The following is a 20,756-nucleotide window of genomic DNA, read 5'->3' on the forward strand; positions in this document are numbered from 1 at the left end:
AAGTGTTCTACGTTAAGAGGTGGGATGCAACACTGTGGACAGAGATAGTTATTACACTACAGCTTTTTATGCAGCTGGAGGCCAGGCATACCTGCGGCAAACAGGACCTAGTCTTCCCGCTCACGCTGCATGGAGCTGTCTCTGGTCAATTAGGAGCGCCAAGAGCACTTGGGTTAGGTGTAATTTAGACAAAGGGAGGTGACAGCATGCAGGTTGCCCTTAACCTTTCCGTTCTGAACTTGCCTCAAAATTCAGAGAGAAACTCATCTCCAGGAGCCTCTCTGCTCTCTTCTCCTCTGCCATCAAACTGCCAGTTAGTGGGTAACAAGTTTTGTTTGCGGCAAGTAACACCCAGACTGTCGTATTACCAATGCTTGTTCTTGCTTAACTCTTCCATCCGTAGCATTCAAAACATTTTAGAGAGGTGAAGAAACATTGTTTACCCCTGTTCTACAGGTGGGAAAACAGAATGACACAGGAATGGGATAATCTCTCCTGCAGATGAGTGCCAGGGCAGATCTCAGCTTCCACACCAAGGCAAGTGACCTCTGCTTGCAGGTTAAAAGAATGTACAAAACGGCCAAGAAATGCTCCCTCATTTATTTTAATTAGGCCCTAAGCACCATTGCCAAAGTTAAAGAAAAAAGTAGTAACAAACTGATTTTCAAAGTGTCATGAAACAACAGGTAAAAACATGCATGTGAGGGATGCTGCTTTAGGATAGCAAAGAAGCTTTTCTAGCAGTTAAGAAGGACGCAGTAACAAGATGGAAACTGTAGAGACCACACAGTAGGAATAGACAGGCAGTCTACACTGCTCTAACGCCCATTTCGAGATACACTGGGATCTCACTAGACAGCTTTTCAAATAAAAATGTGCAAAGGTCTCACAGATTTTCCAGAAGTTGTCATCTGTTTAAGCATTCCTTGTGTGCAGATGAGGACATTTTGGCTCCTGGACAGACATCCACACACACTTAATTACAAATTACCACAGGAAGTGACGAGTGTTCGTGAAACTTACAGTGACCATTTCCTCCAATGAACCTCAGTGGTATAATTGTGATTTGTCTTACCAGGGGACACCACAAACTGATGTGTTGGCTTTTTTCCCTGACTTATTTTCAAGTGAGTATAGAATATCCTTGCCCCCAAAATGAATGTAGATTGTATGCTTGTATTTAAACAAATCATGAATATAAAGAAATTACTCTTACTTGAATATATTCCCTCAGTCTTATTAGTCACACACAGTAGATTTTTTTTTCCATATCCTTAAAGCAAAGTATTTCATTAGCAATAGGACGTTTATCATGAGGTGCATCATGACCCCCCCTACAGCTCTAGACAGAAAATTCATGTATTGCTGAGTGGGTACACGCTGGCCCCTGTAAGACAGCCTCCTCTGGCCCCCGGGGGTGCAGTCTGGTAGCCAGCCCAGCCAAATGGGGGTCTGGCCATCTACGTGCTGTGTGCCTCTGCCCAGACCTTGGTCAGCCCTGGAAGGGCTGGTTCGGTCAAGTGCAATGCCGCACAAACACCTTCATGGGGCCGGAGGATGGACTTGGTGGTGGGTGAAGGAGCATTGCTGACTCTGGAGCGAGGGGTTGCTGGAGGTTGGAGTGGGCTGCAGAAGCAGGGATCTCGCCTTGCCCGTTGCAAGCTAGGGGAATATCCCTAAAGACTGTATTTTACTACTGCTTTGGGAGGTTTATGGACCATCTGTGTCCACAGCTGTCATGACCCTGAGCACAGGGTGACTGTCTTCAGGTGGAAGTAGGCGCAGCAGTTTTCTGATCTCCCGCCCCATGCTGGAGTTTTCATCCCCTGGCCATCCCACAGCAGCCAGGAAGAGGCTGCGGGGGTGAGAGGTGGGCTCTGCTCCGCAGTGTGCCTCAGGAGACTGAGGGGCAGCTGACATGGACTGAAGCAGGGCGATTTAGGCTGGAAATAAGGAAAAACACTGTTGCCCCAAGGCCAGTAGCAGTTAAGCCCTGGAGCAGGTTGCTCTGAGGAGCTGTGGCAGACTGCATCACGGTGCAGCTCAGCAAGCAGTTGGCGTGGATCACTTGCTTGAGACTGTCCCAGCCCAGGAGCTGGTGGGCAAGTGTCCTTCAAGTCTCATGCAAGTTATTCTGCCCTGAAGCCTTTAATCCAACTCATGGGGGTAATGAAACAAAAAGACATGGGTGCCACCAATGGCGGTCTGGAATTTGCTCCCTTCTTGGTGCAGCTTCTTGGGTGGGAGTGAAGGGAGGAGGAAAGGAAGAGGAATTTGGTTTATTAGCTTGGCCCCCAGGCCTTGGGTGAGGGGGCTCTGAACATCACCTGACCTCACCAGGGATGCTCAGGCAGATATTGTTTAACATCTGCAAACATTTCAGAGTTAAAAGTCGGGGTTGGCCAGCCAACGGTGCAGATGCTAGAAATGACACGCTAGCAGGTTTTTGAGTGGCGGCCAGGTGAACTGAAGCAAAGCTGAACTATGGGGGAGCAACAGCACATCCAGAAAATCATCTCTGATGGGCAGAAGTTCTTAATTTGTCCTGAGCACCACTGCCCTGTAGAGAGGGTACTGCCAGCCCACCAACAGGCCGCCTGCTACCTTCTTGGCGAGAAGCAGCATCCTGAGCTCTGCTGGAGCCCCTGTGCTTCTCCTCTTTGAAAAATAAAAATATTATATAGGGGCATGACTTTTCAGTAAAGGCTGCTGATTTTCCTGTGAAATGGTTGAGTACCATGTTATTGCATATATTTTTAGTGCAGAAGAGGGTGCAATCTGCCAGACCCTCCCTATTTTGATGAACAAATTTCATTCAGTAGTGTGCATTAAAAGAAGGCTTGTATAAGCAGCCTGAATTCAGAAGCAGATGGGGAAAATCTGTCAGTTAAATCCTGTGGACCTGGACATATTAAGGAAGAATGGCAAGATACATCTTTTTATCTATGGTATGGAGTACTGATAAGTAATAATGTCCGACCTATTAAGAACACTTTGGGCAACAAGTTCTAGCACTACTTGGAAGACTCTCTTGTACTGGCTGATCTGATCTAGAAAGTTTAGAGGTGTGGTCCTTGTGTATTTTATGTTTGGCTAATTTGCTTAAGCATTTGCCACTGTCAACATTGTCTTTTCATTTCTTCTACTGTGATTTCAGCGGCAGTGTTTTTAAGATATTGACATAACATGCTGTTTATGACCTGCCCCAGGGATGACATTAAAACAACTTGTGCAAGTAAATGCATTAATATACATGAGTTTCTTAGAAAGCTGTTCACTAGTGAAATGCATTGCCATAGGAGAAGTAAATAACAGAACCTGCTTTATCTGCCTGTATGCATAATGTTCGCTCTCTGCAGGAAAACCTAGCAGCCCAGCTTGCCAAAGTAGCTGAAAATTGAACTAATGCTGACTTCTAAAGTGTCTTTATTTAACCAGAGCTTATTTACTGCAAAATGTGCTCTATTAATACAACACAAAACTATCTGACAATAGAGCTGGAACTGAAAGCAGTACATGAAGATGACAGCCTGTATTCACAAGTACAAGTTTTCTGCATGAGCTTTAATTACAGTGTAACATGAAGCAGTGCTTCATGACAACAAGATCCCAACGTACAGATGAAAGGATCTGGCTTCTGGCTGTTATGTGGATTCAGAGGCTGTTCTTTAAAAAAAAATAAAAAATCTTAATAGACTTTAAGCTTGTTTTAAAATGGATGCTTACAGTCTACCTTTGAGCACATACACTCGTGCCTTTTCTTTAAGCTATTGCACACACACAATACTCTTATAAGGACTATATGAACAAGGCTTCTGGGTCATTTGAAGAATGAAATAAATTATTGTATATGTGGTGTTGACAAAATGGCACAAAACACACACGGAAAAGCTTGCTTTTAAGACAGATCAGGGTAAGCACTTGTGGAAGGGAAGCTTTTGGAATGGCTTGCAACAGGACCTCTGAACAAAATGACATATCCCATAGCTGTGTACAGTGTCTTAGCTGCAGACATTGCTTTGCTATATTTGTTAACCCATTCTTCAAGTAAGCCACCTTTCATTCCCAATTCTTGGGACATCTCTTAAGTACCCACCAGCAATTTGGTCTTAAGATAGGGAATACACTGTTTAGAAAAGAAGGATCTTGAAAATAAGAAAAACATACAGCTTTTAACAATCATGTTGTTACATTTAACACACATACTCAGTCTGAAAAATAAGTGTTAGAAAATTCTCTATATGACTCCAAGCTCAAAACATGCTGTAATTCTCCCCACTTTTTCCCCAAGAAGAAAGAATGATATACAAATAAAAACGACATGGATGTTTGAAGCACCTACAGGGTCTTGTGAGTGCCTGTCTGTCTTCTTCATCTTAATGGAAGTTGCATGGGTATAATGGAGGAGGCGAAACCTTGGCCTAAATACGATGTATTTGCATGAGCAGAGATGGAAAGAACTGACTGTTTCCATGTAAAAAAATCGGATGCGTTTCCTATGCCAGTTGTATGTAGTTCAACAACATTGTTTCGAGAGTGCTCATTGCTGCTCAAAAAGCCTTGACTTATTTACAAAATACAAATCAAGCGGCATTTCCTGGCATTTAAATGATATCGGGACACCAGACCCATTAAGGTAATATAACAAAAAAAGTTCATGGCTACTGGACTGGTATCATAATACTTTGCTCCTTGAGACTTACCAGCTACTCTGCTTGCTCCGTCCCGCCCAGGAACTGGCTCTGCTGTTCGTGAATAGAGGGTTGGGAGTTCAGGGATCTGAGAGTAAATGTAATTTACTGCATCTGGTGTCAGAGAACAGGAAACAGTTAGATTCGCGCTATGAGCCCCAGCGGCTTCATTGCTTAGACAGCAGAGTGTTGTCAGCCCTGACAATAGTCACTGGAGCTTTGTACTAGATAATTGGATCAAAGCAAACAAAGTGCAAAGTCACTGTCGTGTGATTGGTGTTCAATAGACTAGCTGAGGCAGGAGGGAATGGGTCCAGATGACTCAAACCTTATGTCAGTTGAACACATAAAATTATTTGTCAGGATGTTCTGGATTTATCAAGTCCGTGACCTTTAAAATGTGGGGGAAAGAGGGGGAACATAAGGAACAAACCTAACGTGATACCCAGAATACATGACATTTCAAATAGAGATATAAAAGCCTAAAAATGCTACTGTTGACGGAATGGGATGAAAGGCCAACTCTTTTGCACTGGTGGTTTCCAATATTATTGAACTAGCATTTGGCTTGTTGTTCTTAAAGCTGAAAATTAGCTAATAATTAAATCACGTATAGATAATGATAGGGTGCCTGTTGTGACCTTCAGTAGGTATGAAGCGCCTGCCAGTTCTGCAGTGGCATCCTTCATTAACAATCCTGAATTAGCAGAAAGCCATCTTAAAGGACTGACTTGTTTCACATTTGAATTTACGGTTGTTTAGCATAAGTTAAATATGTTCTTTAGAAGAGACATTAAAAAAATTTACAAATATTTACTGGGGCATGTTTTGTGGCTGGGTTAAAAAGAAGTAAGTGTTTGTCATTCTGCTGGCATTCAGTGGCTGAGCTAAACACAGAGCTCAGAGGAGAGATGTGAAAATAACTGACAGTTCAGGCGCCAAATCAAAATGAAAAAAAAAAAATCACATTCATTCCTATCAGCTGGCAATTTTTTTCAATTTTGCATGGAAACGGTTACATTTCTGTTCAAACATAAGATCCTATCTGGTGTGAAACAAATAATTCTTTTCCCTCCAAAGCTACTTTGCTGGTTATAATTTAAGTTGTTGAGCCTTCGGTATGGCCTGGTCCATGTGTCAGAATCTGCTTTCCTTGGTGTCTCTTGTTATAAGCCTGTGAGATAGGAAAATCAGTGTAGACCATAAAAGTGAATGGGTGGAAGGAGAGAACAATGAAGTCTCCTCTTGAAGGCTGCTTGGCTGCCTCTGGTGAAGGGAGATACTTTCATCACTTTCCCAAGGGCTAGCACCCATCCCAGAAAAAAACCATGCACCTGGTGGCATCCTCAGCGAAGACATAATGTGCCACCTCTAATCCCAAAGTGTGCTCCTTTGGTATGAAAATTGGGCCTGGTATTCTTACAGCCTTAACAGCCTGCAGTGGCCACCAGTGTTGCTGGGTGCAGGAAGGTAGTGATGACAGTCACCAGGAAGGCTCTCCATCCCTCCATGGAGCACTGTTGGTGACTCAGGTAAGGCGGTCCCTTTTCCCCCTTTCTGTGTCAGAGGAGGGTAGCACAGATGCATAGTGCAAATTCATTCCAGAAAGCCAGGAAGTTATTATATACATTCAGTTTGCAACACATGAATTTGAAAAAGAACTCGGCTAGGGAAATATTATTTTATTTCATACTTCAGTGGACAAATAGCAGTCTTGGCAAATGGGCTTTTATATTTTCAATGCATATTGTTTCCTAAAAGTTTTTTATTTTTAGCAGTAGAGCCTAGGAGAAATAATTATTTAGGACACAGCTGACTGAGCAATGGCCAGCAACAGCTGCTTTCTTTTGCAGGATTTCTTGCCTCTGATGAGAAATTGGTACAATGCTTGGTGTTGTTATTCTGGGAAATATCACCAGCAAATGAGCAGGCTATTATTGAAAACTGGAGTAATTTCTCAGAAGAAAGAAGTGGGTACTCTGTTTCTGGGTCAGAATAAGAAGGCACTTTGTGTTCTGGAAATGGCAGAAATTTAGTAATTATTCACCCTGTAGGGTATACTGCTGCAACAGTAGTTTCAGTACACACTCATCCAGTGACTTGAGTGACAGACCTATCTGTCCACATGTGGGTGTAATCAATGCATTGCGCTGCTTAACTAATTGTCCTTACTTCTTTTGCAGTCCGTGAGAATAAATAGGCATGGTTAGGGTACAATTCTCATTCCGGGGCACTGCAGGAGGCAGAATTCTTTGCAAAATTTTGTTGTGCCCCAGTGCCGGTACAGGGAACTGAGCTGACAGTCCTGGCAGCTAGCATCGTTGACGTCTAGCAGTAAGCAAGATCAATTGTACAACTTGATGGCAAAACTCCCACTTTGATACTATACATGTCTGTGGACCTTATTAAGTTGGGGTTTTTTGCATACTCTGTTAGGAGACAATACCTAGGTAGGTGTCAGGTGTTGTTAATATTGACCCAGTTTAGAAACTTTTCTGGATGTTACTTAGAATAATATATTAAAAAATTAGCTCCAGGGCTCCTGACAATCTCTTGTTACTGTCCTGAGAAGGGAACACCGTGGTGGGGACATTGGGTGTAGGATTCTCATGTATTTTCTTCTGAAGCAAGTGGTGGTACTATGTGTCAGAAATGTTGTAATTGACTAGAAGAAGTTGGGGCTTGGATGATTCTGGCAGTTCCTGTCTTTCCCCCCCCAACAAAAGGAACATGCTCATTTTCCTTCATCTCACTGGCAACAAGGTCTGTTTCATTTAGCACCTTTAAACAGGATACAGGAGATCAATTTTACAAGGAGTGGATGAGATGCAAATTAGCATTTTGTTTGCATGAGAAGTAAGACAGAACATAAATTAAAGCATTTGAACTGACTGCATTCAATATCTTAATTTCAGCCTTTGATGAGTTATTAATATCCAAGGATCCTATAAAACATGTCCTGTGGCTTTTTGTACTACTTACAACAAACTCCATTTTAGCACTATGGCACTCTTCCCATACTACCAGACAGACAAGTGCTTGGGAAAACATATGGGGCTGGATAATCCTTCAAGGGTATTTACACAAAACTAAACCTTCAACTAAACCTTCAGAACAGCCCAGAATAGCTCCCATGTAGAGGCTCGTGGCCAAATGTCATACGAGCTCATTTTGCAAGGGCTGGATTATCTTTAAAAAGTCTGACTAACACTTAAATTAGTGCCTAAGGTCTTCTGCAAGTACTGGCTCCCTGGACAGGGCTGTTCCACCTGCAAAGCCCTCTGGAGCTTACTGTCTATAATATTTGAAAGCCTTGGAGATTAGGGGATGTCCCTGATGACTGGGAGAGGGAAAATGTCATACCCGTCTACAGGAAGGGACCAAAAGAGGGCCCAGGAAACTAGAGGCCCATCACTCTTACTTCATTCCCTGGGAAAGTGATGGAAACTAGAAAGTATTACAAACCAAATGAAGCAGGTGATTGGGAAAAGCCATCACAGATTTACCAAAGGCAAATCATGACAGACTAACCTGATCATCTTCTACAACAAAATAACATCTTCTACTGACATGGGGAGAGCAGTGTATGTTGGACTTCAGCAAGCTTTTGACACTGTTTCCCATGGCCGCCTCCTGACAAACTGTCAAGATATGGATTGGATAGGTGGTCTGTGAGATGGGTGGGAAATTGGCTGACAGGCTGCAAAGGTTGGTGATCAATGGTTTTTACTCAGGTGGCAAGAGGTGCTGTAACTGTGGCAGCCACAGATGCAGATCAAATTAAAAAGTTACTTAAAACCCTACAACTGAAAAACAATTGCTGATGAGTTTTTACAGGACACCTGGAAAGCACTCTACAAAGATCTGTACTTTACTCCTCTGAGGACATGCTGGTCTGTTTTGCTGTTGGGCTGCACAGCTGATCAAGATCAGAGGAGAGAAAACCAGAAAGGTCTCTAAGCAGCGTGCTGGGAACTTAACAAAGCAGGTCAGGTTTCCAGAGCCATAGCTTTGCCAAATGTATGCTAAAACATACCAAATTCAAAAGAAGTTTGTGCAAACTGTAGAGTTACTGTAATTGTGGCTTCTGTATGTTCTCTGAAGTATAGACTCACAGAATCATAGAATAGCTTGGGTTGGAAGGGACCTTTAAAGGTCATCTAGTCCAAGCCTCCTGCAATGAGCAGGGACATCTTCAACTAGATCAGGTTGCTCAGAGCCCCATCCAACCTGACCTGGAATGTTTCTAGGGATGGGTCATCTACCACATCTCTGGGCAACATGTCCACCAATGTTTCACCACCCTCATTGAATAAATGTCTTCCTTATATCTAGTCTAAATCTATGCTCTTTTAGTTTAAAGCCATTACCCCTTGTCCTATCTCAACAGCCCCTACTAAAAAGTCTGTCCCCATCTTCCTTATAAGCCCCCTTCAAGTTCTAAAGGGCTGCAGTAAGGTCTCTTCTCCAGGCTGAACAACCCAAACTCTCTCAGCCTCTCCTCACAAGAGAGGTGCTCCATCCCTCTGATCATTTTTGTGGCTCTCCTCTGGCCTTGCTCCAACAGGTCCATGTCTTTCCTCTGCTGAGGACTCCAGAGCTGGATGCAGTACTCCAAGTGTGGTGTGACCAGAGTGGAGTAGAGGGGGAGAGTCACCTCCCTCAACCTGCTGGCCACACTTCTTTTGATGCAGCCCAGTATGTGGTTGGCTTTCTGGGCTGGGAGCACACCTTGCTCATAAGTAGCATGTAGTTTGCGTACAGATGGCCAAAGACTGCAGGGGACAAATTTACCCCTGAGAGAGATTCATCAGTCAAGGGAGTTACATCAGATGTTAAATGTGGCTTTTATTTTATATATACATTGAGCCGTAAACATATGCCAAATGGAGTAAGAGCTCTCTCCTTTCCATTGTTCATGATGTGCATGTGGAATAGCACTACAGCACGCCTGGTTTTGACTGAAGACCTGAGCATCATTCCTAGTGTCATCTCAGGACTTGTTAAATGGAGAGCATGTCAGTGACAAGCCACCAAGAAACTGGCAGAAGCATGACTGCAGGTGAGAGGGCCACAGCCCCCAGCCTCAACATTTCTGCTTTGCTTTCTCTCATGTTGTGATCTATGAAGGCAAAGTGTATTCTTACTCTGGAAAACATGGGATTTGTGTTTATTGTGCCGAGATGACTTCAAGCTCAGAAATGCTCATTGCCAAACACAACTATTTTCTGGAAGGGTGGGAAGGACACAGAGCCACTTGATCGGCCAGTGGTGTTCACCACCACTTCTCCCCTCCCCTCCCCTCCCAGTGGTCTGTGAGGGTGGGAAATTGGCTGACAGGCTGCAAAGGTTGGTGATCAATGGTTTTTACTCAGGTGGCAAGAGGTGCTGTAACTGTGGCAGCCACAGATGCAGATCAAATTAAAAAGTTACTTAAAACCCTACAACTGAAAAACAATTGCTGATGAGTTTTTACAGGACACCTGGAAAGCACTCTACAAAGATCTGTACTTTACTCCTCTGAGGACATGCTGGTCTGTTTTGCTGTTGGGCTGCACAGCTGATCAAGATCAGAGGAGAGAAAACCAGAAAGGTCTCTAAGCAGCGTGCTGGGAACTTAACAAAGCAGGTCAGGTTTCCAGAGCCATAGCTTTGCCAAATGTATGCTAAAACATACCAAATTCAAAAGAAGTTTGTGCAAACTGTAGAGTTACTGTAATTGTGGCTTCTGTATGTTCTCTGAAGTATAGACTCACAGAATCATAGAATAGCTTGGGTTGGAAGGGACCTTTAAAGGTCATCTAGTCCAAGCCTCCTGCAATGAGCAGGGACATCTTCAACTAGATCAGGTTGCTCAGAGCCCCATCCAACCTGACCTGGAATGTTTCTAGGGATGGGTCATCTACCACATCTCTGGGCAACATGTCCACCAATGTTTCACCACCCTCATTGAATAAATGTCTTCCTTATATCTAGTCTAAATCTATGCTCTTTTAGTTTAAAGCCATTACCCCTTGTCCTATCTCAACAGCCCCTACTAAAAAGTCTGTCCCCATCTTCCTTATAAGCCCCCTTCAAGTTCTAAAGGGCTGCAGTAAGGTCTCTTCTCCAGGCTGAACAACCCAAACTCTCTCAGCCTCTCCTCACAAGAGAGGTGCTCCATCCCTCTGATCATTTTTGTGGCTCTCCTCTGGCCTTGCTCCAACAGGTCCATGTCTTTCCTCTGCTGAGGACTCCAGAGCTGGATGCAGTACTCCAAGTGTGGTGTGACCAGAGTGGAGTAGAGGGGGAGAGTCACCTCCCTCAACCTGCTGGCCACACTTCTTTTGATGCAGCCCAGTATGTGGTTGGCTTTCTGGGCTGGGAGCACACCTTGCTCATAAGTAGCATGTAGTTTGCGTACAGATGGCCAAAGACTGCAGGGGACAAATTTACCCCTGAGAGAGATTCATCAGTCAAGGGAGTTACATCAGATGTTAAATGTGGCTTTTATTTTATATATACATTGAGCCGTAAACATATGCCAAATGGAGTAAGAGCTCTCTCCTTTCCATTGTTCATGATGTGCATGTGGAATAGCACTACAGCACGCCTGGTTTTGACTGAAGACCTGAGCATCATTCCTAGTGTCATCTCAGGACTTGTTAAATGGAGAGCATGTCAGTGACAAGCCACCAAGAAACTGGCAGAAGCATGACTGCAGGTGAGAGGGCCACAGCCCCCAGCCTCAACATTTCTGCTTTGCTTTCTCTCATGTTGTGATCTATGAAGGCAAAGTGTATTCTTACTCTGGAAAACATGGGATTTGTGTTTATTGTGCCGAGATGACTTCAAGCTCAGAAATGCTCATTGCCAAACACAACTATTTTCTGGAAGGGTGGGAAGGACACAGAGCCACTTGATCGGCCAGTGGTGTTCACCACCACTTCTCCCCTCCCCTCCCCTCCCAGCCTTCACCTGGACCCCTCTAGGCTCTGAGCTCCCTGTAGTTGTGCTTTCTGCACACCCAAAAGCTCTGTCAGCACCATATCTATAGCACAAAAACATGCACAGGGACACAATGATGAGATAACTCACTTTCTGTTCAGTCATCGCATTTAGAATAAAAGGAGGGATGGACACAGGGCAAACTAATGTGAAATTTATGGACTGGAAGTCTTTCAGGATGTGGCAGCCATTGAAGACATTGCCCCAGTAGGCTGGTGTTGGGTTTTGGCCATGTTTTACACAGCCTTCCTATATTGTCCAATGGCTCTTACCATTTTCCTCTGCAGCATGTGTTACAGATGGTTGCCAGCCAGATGGCTGATATGCTGCAACAAAGCAAGTCCTACATGTTTTTGAAGGAAGGAAAAATCTATGTTACCAAAGTGATTGCAGCTAGCTGTGTACATGTTTTCTTCCTGCTCTGATCAGCTACCCTCACAGACTGTTGTCAGAGAGCAGAACACAGAGGACTTGCTCAGCTTTTCATCATGTAAAGATGTACAGTCACATCGTGCCCACAGTGGGAAGGCTACCAGGACAGCTTGCAGCCTCGGTCATCCCTAGAGGAGCAGAGTATGGTACTACTTATAGGATGACCCCCGACCGCCCCAGCCCACGAGGACCAGCTGCTGAGAGGAAGAGACAAGATCTGTGAAGCAAGTGGTCTGGAAGAGAAGAGGTACCAGTTCACTTAGCTATATCCCCTGCTCCCTCTGCTTGCACATTTATTCCAGAGGCATTCTCTTCTCTTTGGCATAATTTTGCAGTTTTCTGTTACCCTTCAGAAATCCTGAGCTGTCCTTGCTTCTGGCTCAGTCTGTGAGGGAGGGATCCACTGAAAGCAGGCAACATCTGGAGAGCAGTGAGGCTCCTCTTGAACCCACTGAAATGCTACATTGCTACAAGAAAATACTTTTGGGGAAACTGCTGCTTCGTATTTGCTAGCTGGGACTTCCTTTGGTTCCTGTTTTATCACTACATGCATGAAGAGGCAGGCTGCATCTTGCAGGAGTCATAAAAGCTCCTGGGCTCTTTGGGTGCTAATTTCTGTAGGCACCATTCCTCTTTTGGGAACTTACCAACAACCGTGGTGAACCTGCACAGGTACAAAATATTTGCCATTCTGGATCTTTATCTACTTTGAGGGAGCCAATTTTAAATGCTTCAGGAGGAAGGACGAGTAAGTTCTTACCACGCAGCATGTAAATGTAATTTAATGTAAAACTTGAATTGTATTGCTAACAAAACTGAAAATTTCTGAACTAGATCCTCGAGTTAAAAAAAAACCACCCTCTGACTAAGTAATATTAATCACCTCAAAAAAAGAGCTCTAAGTCAGATCATCCTACTGATCAGTTAGGATCATCCTACATATTCCTCCCCTATACTCACAGTACAGTTGGGCATGCCTTTGTCAGCAGCTCGAGGAGCTAGTCTTGACCTCAGTATTTTGAATCTTGTCAGTTCAAAGACACACACTGAGACTGAGTGTCTGTACCACAGAGTTATGTGCCGGTGGATCAGCATGATATCCTTCCTGGTCCTAAGGGTCCAGGAGAGGCACTACAAGGGTCTCTCTAGCTTCCTGGGAACAAACCATACTATTTGCTGACCCAGATACCTAAATTTATAGCTCAGTATTTAGACTGATCACACATAGTGGGACACTAAGTTCATAAACTAGGAATTATTACATCCTCATCCACCCATGGGAGGTTTTCCTTCTGCAAGAATCATCACACAGAGAATTTTGTTCATCAGTGAAGTAATCTAATTTTAGTAGTTGTTCCTGTATATTAGGAATAGTCCTCATTGTATTTAACTGGCTATGAATAGAGCATGAGCACATAGAATGGAGAAGATTGACCACAGAGAGGTGAAAAAGAGCCTGCAATGCAGGTCTATCATGTGGTGAAAGAGGTCAATAACATAGTAGTTGCATGATGTCTGCTTTAAGTCACCCATGCTGTTCTTTCCCTGTGTGTACACATAAGAAGAGGTGGAGCTCTGCCAAAGGAATACTGTTTCACCACAATAGTGACGTTTGTGCTTGCACTATAGCAATACCAAAGAAAAAGGTAATGGCTCTAGCAATAAATCAGAAACATACAATGAAGAGAAGATCCCCCACTCTGTAAACCTTTTCAACAAAGCTATAGTAACAACCCCTGTTAAACCCAAAGCTATACAATAATAAAAAGGCACTTACCACCATCCTGGTGTGAGAAACTCTGTGAGGGAAAAAAATAAGATGTTTGGTTAAACCTTCTATATTTTGGATATAATTTGAATGAAGTCTTGATTTTTATGCTAGGCTTGCTTTTATGGTTCTTTGTAATTTTTAACGGGTAACTGGGGATGTGGCTCCTCAGGTTGAGTTGCCATTAGAAGCTGAGGGAGAGGGACATGGTGTAACCAAAAAGGAGAACACTGCTGCTTTTTTGCAGGCTGTAATGTTCAGAAGTGGCATTTGTGGTGAATGCCACTATCTCTGGGTGCCACTGGGAGCAGGGAAGTTTGAGATGCCTTCCAGGATCCTGCTGACATCTTTCAGTGGGGTTTAAAGCTCACATTGTTTCCTTGCAGTTAAGCTAGGGAGGTAGTCTTTGAAATCCCTCTTCCGAAAAGCTGGGTGGGAAGGGGAAATCCAAATAACCCAACCAAAATAGATCTGATGCCTCTGTATCTTCTCTAGTCTTGTTCATCCTGGTTTGAGCTACATGCTCCACAACTGCCCTCAATCTTCCCATAAATATATGAATTATAACTGCTGCTTTCAAACGGTGCTAAGAGTCTACTTTGGTTTCAATCTGTACCTGACTGTCTTGTTTTTTTTTTTTTTTTTTTTTTTCTCAGTCTCCTTTAGTTTCTCCAAAATGATTTGTTCTTTGGCAGATATTTGGGATTCTTCACTTTCTAATTTCTGTATTTCTTGTTCCAGCCTGTGGAAGACAGACAGACATGCACATACACACAAAAATAAAACACGTAAAATTTTTTTCAACGAGCCATAGTTTCCTAGGTATTAATTAGCATTTCAATGTCATCAGGAACAACTTTCACTCGTTATTCACAACTGCCTTCCTAGCACATGAAGGGCATGTGAATTATTTGTAAAACAGACAGACCTATTTACCAGAGAAACAGTAATTCACTTACTATCCATTTCTGCAAAAGCATGTACAGATTAACTAAAAATATACCTCGGTATCCCTTCACCCCAATTCCTGTAATATCTCTCAGATATGTACTTTCATTTTAGAAATCATGGTACAGGATATAACCATAAACATGCAGTAATAGTTAGAGAAATAGGTGTCTTCTAATGCTTCCGTACTCCAGACAATGAAACTGGAAATACTAGTTGGAAGCTGGCAGTCCACCGGTTGTGTTAGGAGTTTCTCTTGAACCAGTACTTTGCCCACTCATGACAATAACACTTTGGGATATCCATCCATGCTTCCTACTGTTACAGCGTGATACTGTGGACCCCAGAGGCTTCAGGTAATAAAACACACAGGGCGCTCAGAAAATAGACTTATTTTGCTAGGCATTAATCATTCAGCACTGTCGTTTCTCTTGTCGAGACCTAATGGCACTCACTCCTTAAGATATGTTCATTGTGATTTGGGATACACTTTAACCAGGGTTAGATTCTCCATTACTTTAACTCAAACCTCCTTTTATTGACAGGATTTATGCAGGTGCAGGAATATTCCCTCTTTCTTTCTCTGTATTTTTATGTGTGCCACCATCTTTATTTTCTCACTTTTGACCAGAAAAAAAGCCCCCAAACCCCACTGTAATATGAGCTAAGACGAACACTTTTGAACAGGGATAGTTACCTAAAACTCTCTTCATCTACAGAAAAAGCTGTAGCTGCTGGCAGCTTGTTGGACCATATTTCTTTGTATGCAACAGATCAGCATTGCCCAACACTTTTGTTACTCACGGCTGCTCGCTCCTGCCTTTCTGCCACCACTTCCCGAGTGAAGGATCATGGCAGTGATTGGAGCTAAAGGGACACATTTTTGCTCTTTCCCAGCCCTGCTCAGCACAGGACTTCATTAATGCTTGTTCGATCACAAGGCAGAGGGCAAGGAGGAGGTGACAGTGAGCGAGCAGGTAGGGAGGAGGGAGGGAGGGATTGCTCCTTTCAGGGGCTTGACAGCTTGAGCTGCTCATGAAATTCATGTGTCTAAATATAGATGCAAGGATCTAACTTAAGGCACACACCTGGGAATTTTTTCCCCACTTTCTAATTGTGCAAGGATGAAAGATGTGTGGCACTTGCTGATAATGCTTTTCATTAGGGTGAGGCAAAAGTGTCACAGCCTCAAGTTGTTGCAGATGGAAAAAGGCAGATTTTGCTCTCCTGAAGTATGTGAATACTTAATAGTCTCAAATTCATGGTGGTTTGTCAAACTGCTGTTTTTGTCTCTTAAAGGCAACCTCTTCATCTCCAAGTTGAAATGGCTGAATTGCAGTGATTTGAAAATGAACTGTTGGAAAATACGGCTCCAATCCACTTAATGTTTTCTCCAAATTAATATGAAATTGAAAACATGCAAAATATTTTGATACAAACAAAATATTTTGTTTTGCTAAAGTGGAACAATTTGATACAGGATGCATTTTCCCCCTTATGTTGAGATTCAGCAAGACAGCTTTCAAAAAATACGGTTTCATCTTGACTTTTCTTCCCAGGAATTCTTTTAAAATACCTAGTGAATTGAAAAAATCCATTGTCACTGAGGTCAGCCGTTGCCATGCTCCTACTTAATGAATTTAGATGTCAACAGGAAAGTGGCTTCTTTTCCTTCCCTATCCCTGGAAACAATTAGTAGATCCACATACATTTATACCTCGCTGATAAAGACATTTCAAATACTCTGCTGTGCTGTCTGGTGAAACTACATTATGGAGCTGGGTGAGTCAGGGTTTGCTGGTATGTTTCTTTTCTTCCCAAGTGAATCACTAAGCAGCATTTTCAGGATACATATTCTGTAGCCTGGTACATTTTGCTCTCTACATGATCCAGGATGAGACTGGAAAATGGGAGTGCATAGTAGTCAGCAACAACAAAATACAGGGGAAAATAAAAGTCCATTTTCTTTCAATGATCTGGACATTAGTTAGTAATTTATGACAATGAAAATACTATGAGCATACATGGTGTAAGGCAACTCATTTGATGTCAGTGAAGTTATAGGCACGTAGACTCCTTGTAATTTTGGGTGAACACAAGTGCACCATTTTTTGTGCACTAGTTCAAAACTGTAGAAGGTTTTTCATTGTTTGGTCTTCCAGGGAAAGTTTGCTTCTAAGCATGCGCACATGCACTTGCACATGCACACCCGGCAATTGGTTTGATTTATACTTTCTTACTTTCTGGCTACTTGCTCTTTTGTTTTTATTTGTTAATGTCTCTTTTATCCTCACCTCGTGGTTCACTTCCTCAGTTTCTGCTTCATTCATGCCAGCCTACCCTCACCATTAAAATTATTTGGGCCGATGCAACATGAGGTCACCCTATTTTGACAACGTGCTCTGTTTGTTTTTTTTTTTTTCCTTTTTACCCCTGAATCCCCTCTTCAGCTCCTTGCAGAAGCGATATTAACAACAACTCACTGAAGAAGAAAGGGATGGAGGCAAAGCTGCCAGGATTTAGAAACATGAGTGAAGTTGGTAGGGACACAGATTTCCTGTGTGACATTGACTAAGAATGCATACAAACTCATCCCATAGGGCAAATTGCCCTTTTTCCACTGAAATCAGTGCTGGTAGAATGAGAGTCTTCCGGGGCCTGTGTAGAATGGGTCTGAATTCTTAATTGTGGCAGGAAAAATACGTATCATTCAGCCAGAATGTACCTTTTACATAGCACAGGGGTCATATACCAAGCATTAATATCCACAGGAGGTTGCTTTACACCATTTTGCCTGATTTTATACCACTCTTGTCTGTACTCTCTAGGCTTAAAGGCTGAGGTAATGCTGCTGAGGTGCTGAGGTAACAGAAATACTGAAGGGGACAGTTTCCACACAAGCTCTTGTATAGATTAATCAGGCACCACAGACCTCACTGGAAAATTTGGACCTAGAGTCTTCGGCACTTCCTTTGGGCTGCCTTTTTACACAGGGGCCAGCAATGCAAAAATCAAAATCATAATGAAAACTGAAGGGTTTTTTGCACCCTTTATTTTTTTAGTGAGCTTCGTATCACTCGAATGGCTGAGTGATAAGGAGAACTGCCTGCTTTTTTAGTAACAAGATATAAGAGACATGCAAATTTGGTCTGAAAAACAAAATGCACTGACATCACATCTGCTTTGAGCAACATGCTATATAATGGTTTAAACAGCAATAAATCCGTTCAGAGTGCACATGTGCACGTACGGATGTATACAAAATGCTTACATTCTTCCTGAGTAAAGCTGTTAAATATTCAATAAAGTCCTTTTCTTCTCGCCCAGTTTAAAAAGGATGTGCCGTAATTGTCATTAGACACCTGGCAAGGAAACCTTAGAATTCCCTTGTTCCTGGCTTCTTAGCAGATTTCAGGCTGGCATTTGAAAGACGGCTACAGCAATAAAGCCAGTTAAATAAACAACTAAAATACCTGGAGTGCCTACAGGGCAAAAACAAGAAAGAAAATGGAGATCCAGATGAAGCAGAAGTGGTGTAAGACAGACCATTAGTACTGCTGCTTCTTGGCCCAAGCAGTTACCTGATCACTGAGATTTGCTAAACTGTTTATATGAGAAAAAATGGGTCGGGGAGTCCGGAGTTGTTTTGGGACGGGCATGTGTTTTCAGTGGATGTACACAGAGCCCTATCTCCCCCAATATCACAGAAACAAACAGGGGAGATTTCGCCACTTAGAAAGCCAAGCCTGCCTGGCTGGTAGTCTGCCTGTCCCATGGTTTTCATCAATGGACAGCTGCCATGAGCACCTGAGGGTGTAACAGGATTTTTGGGGGCTGAGAAGTGCTGCCCATGTAAGCCAGGTGACCGTCCTGCTCACATTAATGGTGCTGTCCCACTACGAAGAAAAAGAAAACATGAACTGCAGAAGGGATGCTGTCTCTTGGACCGCATTTTGCTTTAGTCTGGGGGGACCCTCATTCCTTGGTGAGTAAGATTACAGGCTTGTAGGATAATTTAGGCTGGCAGTGACCTCAGGAGGTCTCTGGTGCAACCTCCAGCTCAAAGCAGAGTCAGACATGAGATCAGACCAGGATGCTCTTGGCTTGAAACTCCCCAATGATTCGGGGGGGGGGAAATGAGGCTATTCGCAGGCTTTCTCTTTTATAGTCTGTAGCTATCAGACATCATGCCCTGCAAAATTCAGACCAAAACTGTTCAGTACTGCAGGGGAAGGGGATGCACCAGACTGCTAAAGGAAGTCTGGTCTGTGTGTTTGGTGGGATTTTGACCCACACAAGTGTGGGCAAGGCGGGCAGTGCAGTTTCTGAGACGACAGAAGGTGGAAGCAGCAAATGAACCCTCCTGCAGAGATGCTGGGATCAGGGACCAAAGGAGTTCTCAGGCAGCACAGACAACTTTAATTTATGTAACGAAAAGGGGAGTTAAAGAGGGACATCTAAAAGGTGAAGAGGCAGAAGGGGATGTTTGGTACTGTGGTATGTGTACATGTGCATTTATGTTTAGCACTCAGTATCCAGCAGACATTATGTTTGGATACAGGGCTCTGTTTTGTGCTCCAGCCTGAAGGTGATGAATGCCCCTTCTCCAGGTGAAGGATTTCCTCTGTTTCCCATGCAAAGATATTGAAACCCAAAGACTTGGGCTGTCATTTTCCTCTCTGCTGAAAGGTAGAGGCTGTTCTGGCACGAGGTGCCTTTACCTTGACTCCAGGAAGGACCCCGAGCAGGATCCTGCAGGGCACCCACAGTCACACTCACACAGAGTCACACTGCTTTGCAACAGGAGCACACAAATCCCAAAGTAACCAGCACTATGCCTGAAGAAAACAGCCTATTCTGTCCAGCTAATTAACTCTGGCAGACACATGATTTCTAGAGATACCTACATTTGGCTCAGCAGTGCTCTGTTTTTTGGGGTGGGATGGCAACATCATTATAAGCAGGGAGAACAGTCGCAGGTTTACGGACCTCTTTCTTTAACCTGTACTAGCTCTGCATGCTGGGTTGCACCTGAGAAATACTTGTGTCATTTCTGCAGTGAAGAATGAAATGTAATAGAGGTTGTCTGCAGCATACACACTGACATGTCAGTGGAAAAAAGAACATTCATCAGCACTAATAAGGAAAATATACAAGTATTCAGAACTTAGGAGGAAAACAGGAAAGACCTAATCAGAGTAAACACTCGAAGGGAAAAGGTGATGGATGCATACGTAGAGAGGGGGATGGTTCAGCTGTAAACTGATTATTTTGCTATTGTTTGCCTGATGCCCTAAATCAACCTGATATAAAAGGCACAAAGAAGACATGGGCCTGTATATTAGTAATTAGTGCCAGTTCCCAGAGCTGAACATCCTGAGGTGTTGCAGTTGGTATTAAAATGGCAAATTCACAACCAGAGAACTGCCACAAAACCCTCTGATGCTTACTAAACACAAAGTTGAACACGAAGTTTAGAGATAACTGGGCTTGCCTGTAGGGATGAAATTGATCTCTGCACAAACTCCATGCCCATCTCAAGGGCCTTGCATCGGGAAGTTTTTGACCACACAGCAAAACCAGAAAGTGAAACTGAATGTGCAGAGTCCACCCTCCTGTGAACAGAGCCATGTGCCTTTACCCACAAGGCGAAAGAGCACTGGCAAAAATACTGCACCCTATGGGCCTCTCATACCCACTTCTTGGTCACTGTACAGGTTTTTAGGGCAGCAGAGTACCTGTTAGCTCACCCATGTTCAGAATAACCTTGTAAAATGAACTTGCAAGGGAAGGAATGAGTAACTTTGAATTGGGGTGGGGCAATGGTTCCCCCTGCAAGATGTGTAGGTCTTGCATTTAGGCTCTTCAAACTGGCACAACTGGAGAAGATATGGAGAACTATACCCTAAATCCCAATCCAGAACCTCAGC

General features: G+C 43.4%; 1 protein-coding gene across 1 annotated transcript in view; it reads right to left on the reverse strand.

The window, feature by feature from the left end:
- Positions 1-20,756, reverse strand: part of PALM2 (paralemmin 2) — a gene marked incomplete at its 5' end in the record, with an annotated part of 81,612 nt that overhangs the window by 870 nt on the left and 59,986 nt on the right. Inside the window, 3 exons of the mRNA XM_009890027.1 lie at positions 4,704-4,805; positions 8,055-8,058; positions 14,500-14,620. Coding sequence (XP_009888329.1) covers positions 4,704-4,805; positions 8,055-8,058; positions 14,500-14,620 — 227 coding nt within the window. The remainder of the gene's footprint in view (positions 1-4,703; positions 4,806-8,054; positions 8,059-14,499; positions 14,621-20,756) is intronic.

The sequence above is a fragment of the Charadrius vociferus genome, unplaced genomic scaffold, assembly GCF_000708025.1.
Source record: "Charadrius vociferus isolate BGI_N301 unplaced genomic scaffold, ASM70802v2 scaffold528, whole genome shotgun sequence".
In the NCBI taxonomy this organism is placed as follows: Eukaryota; Metazoa; Chordata; class Aves; order Charadriiformes; family Charadriidae; genus Charadrius; species Charadrius vociferus.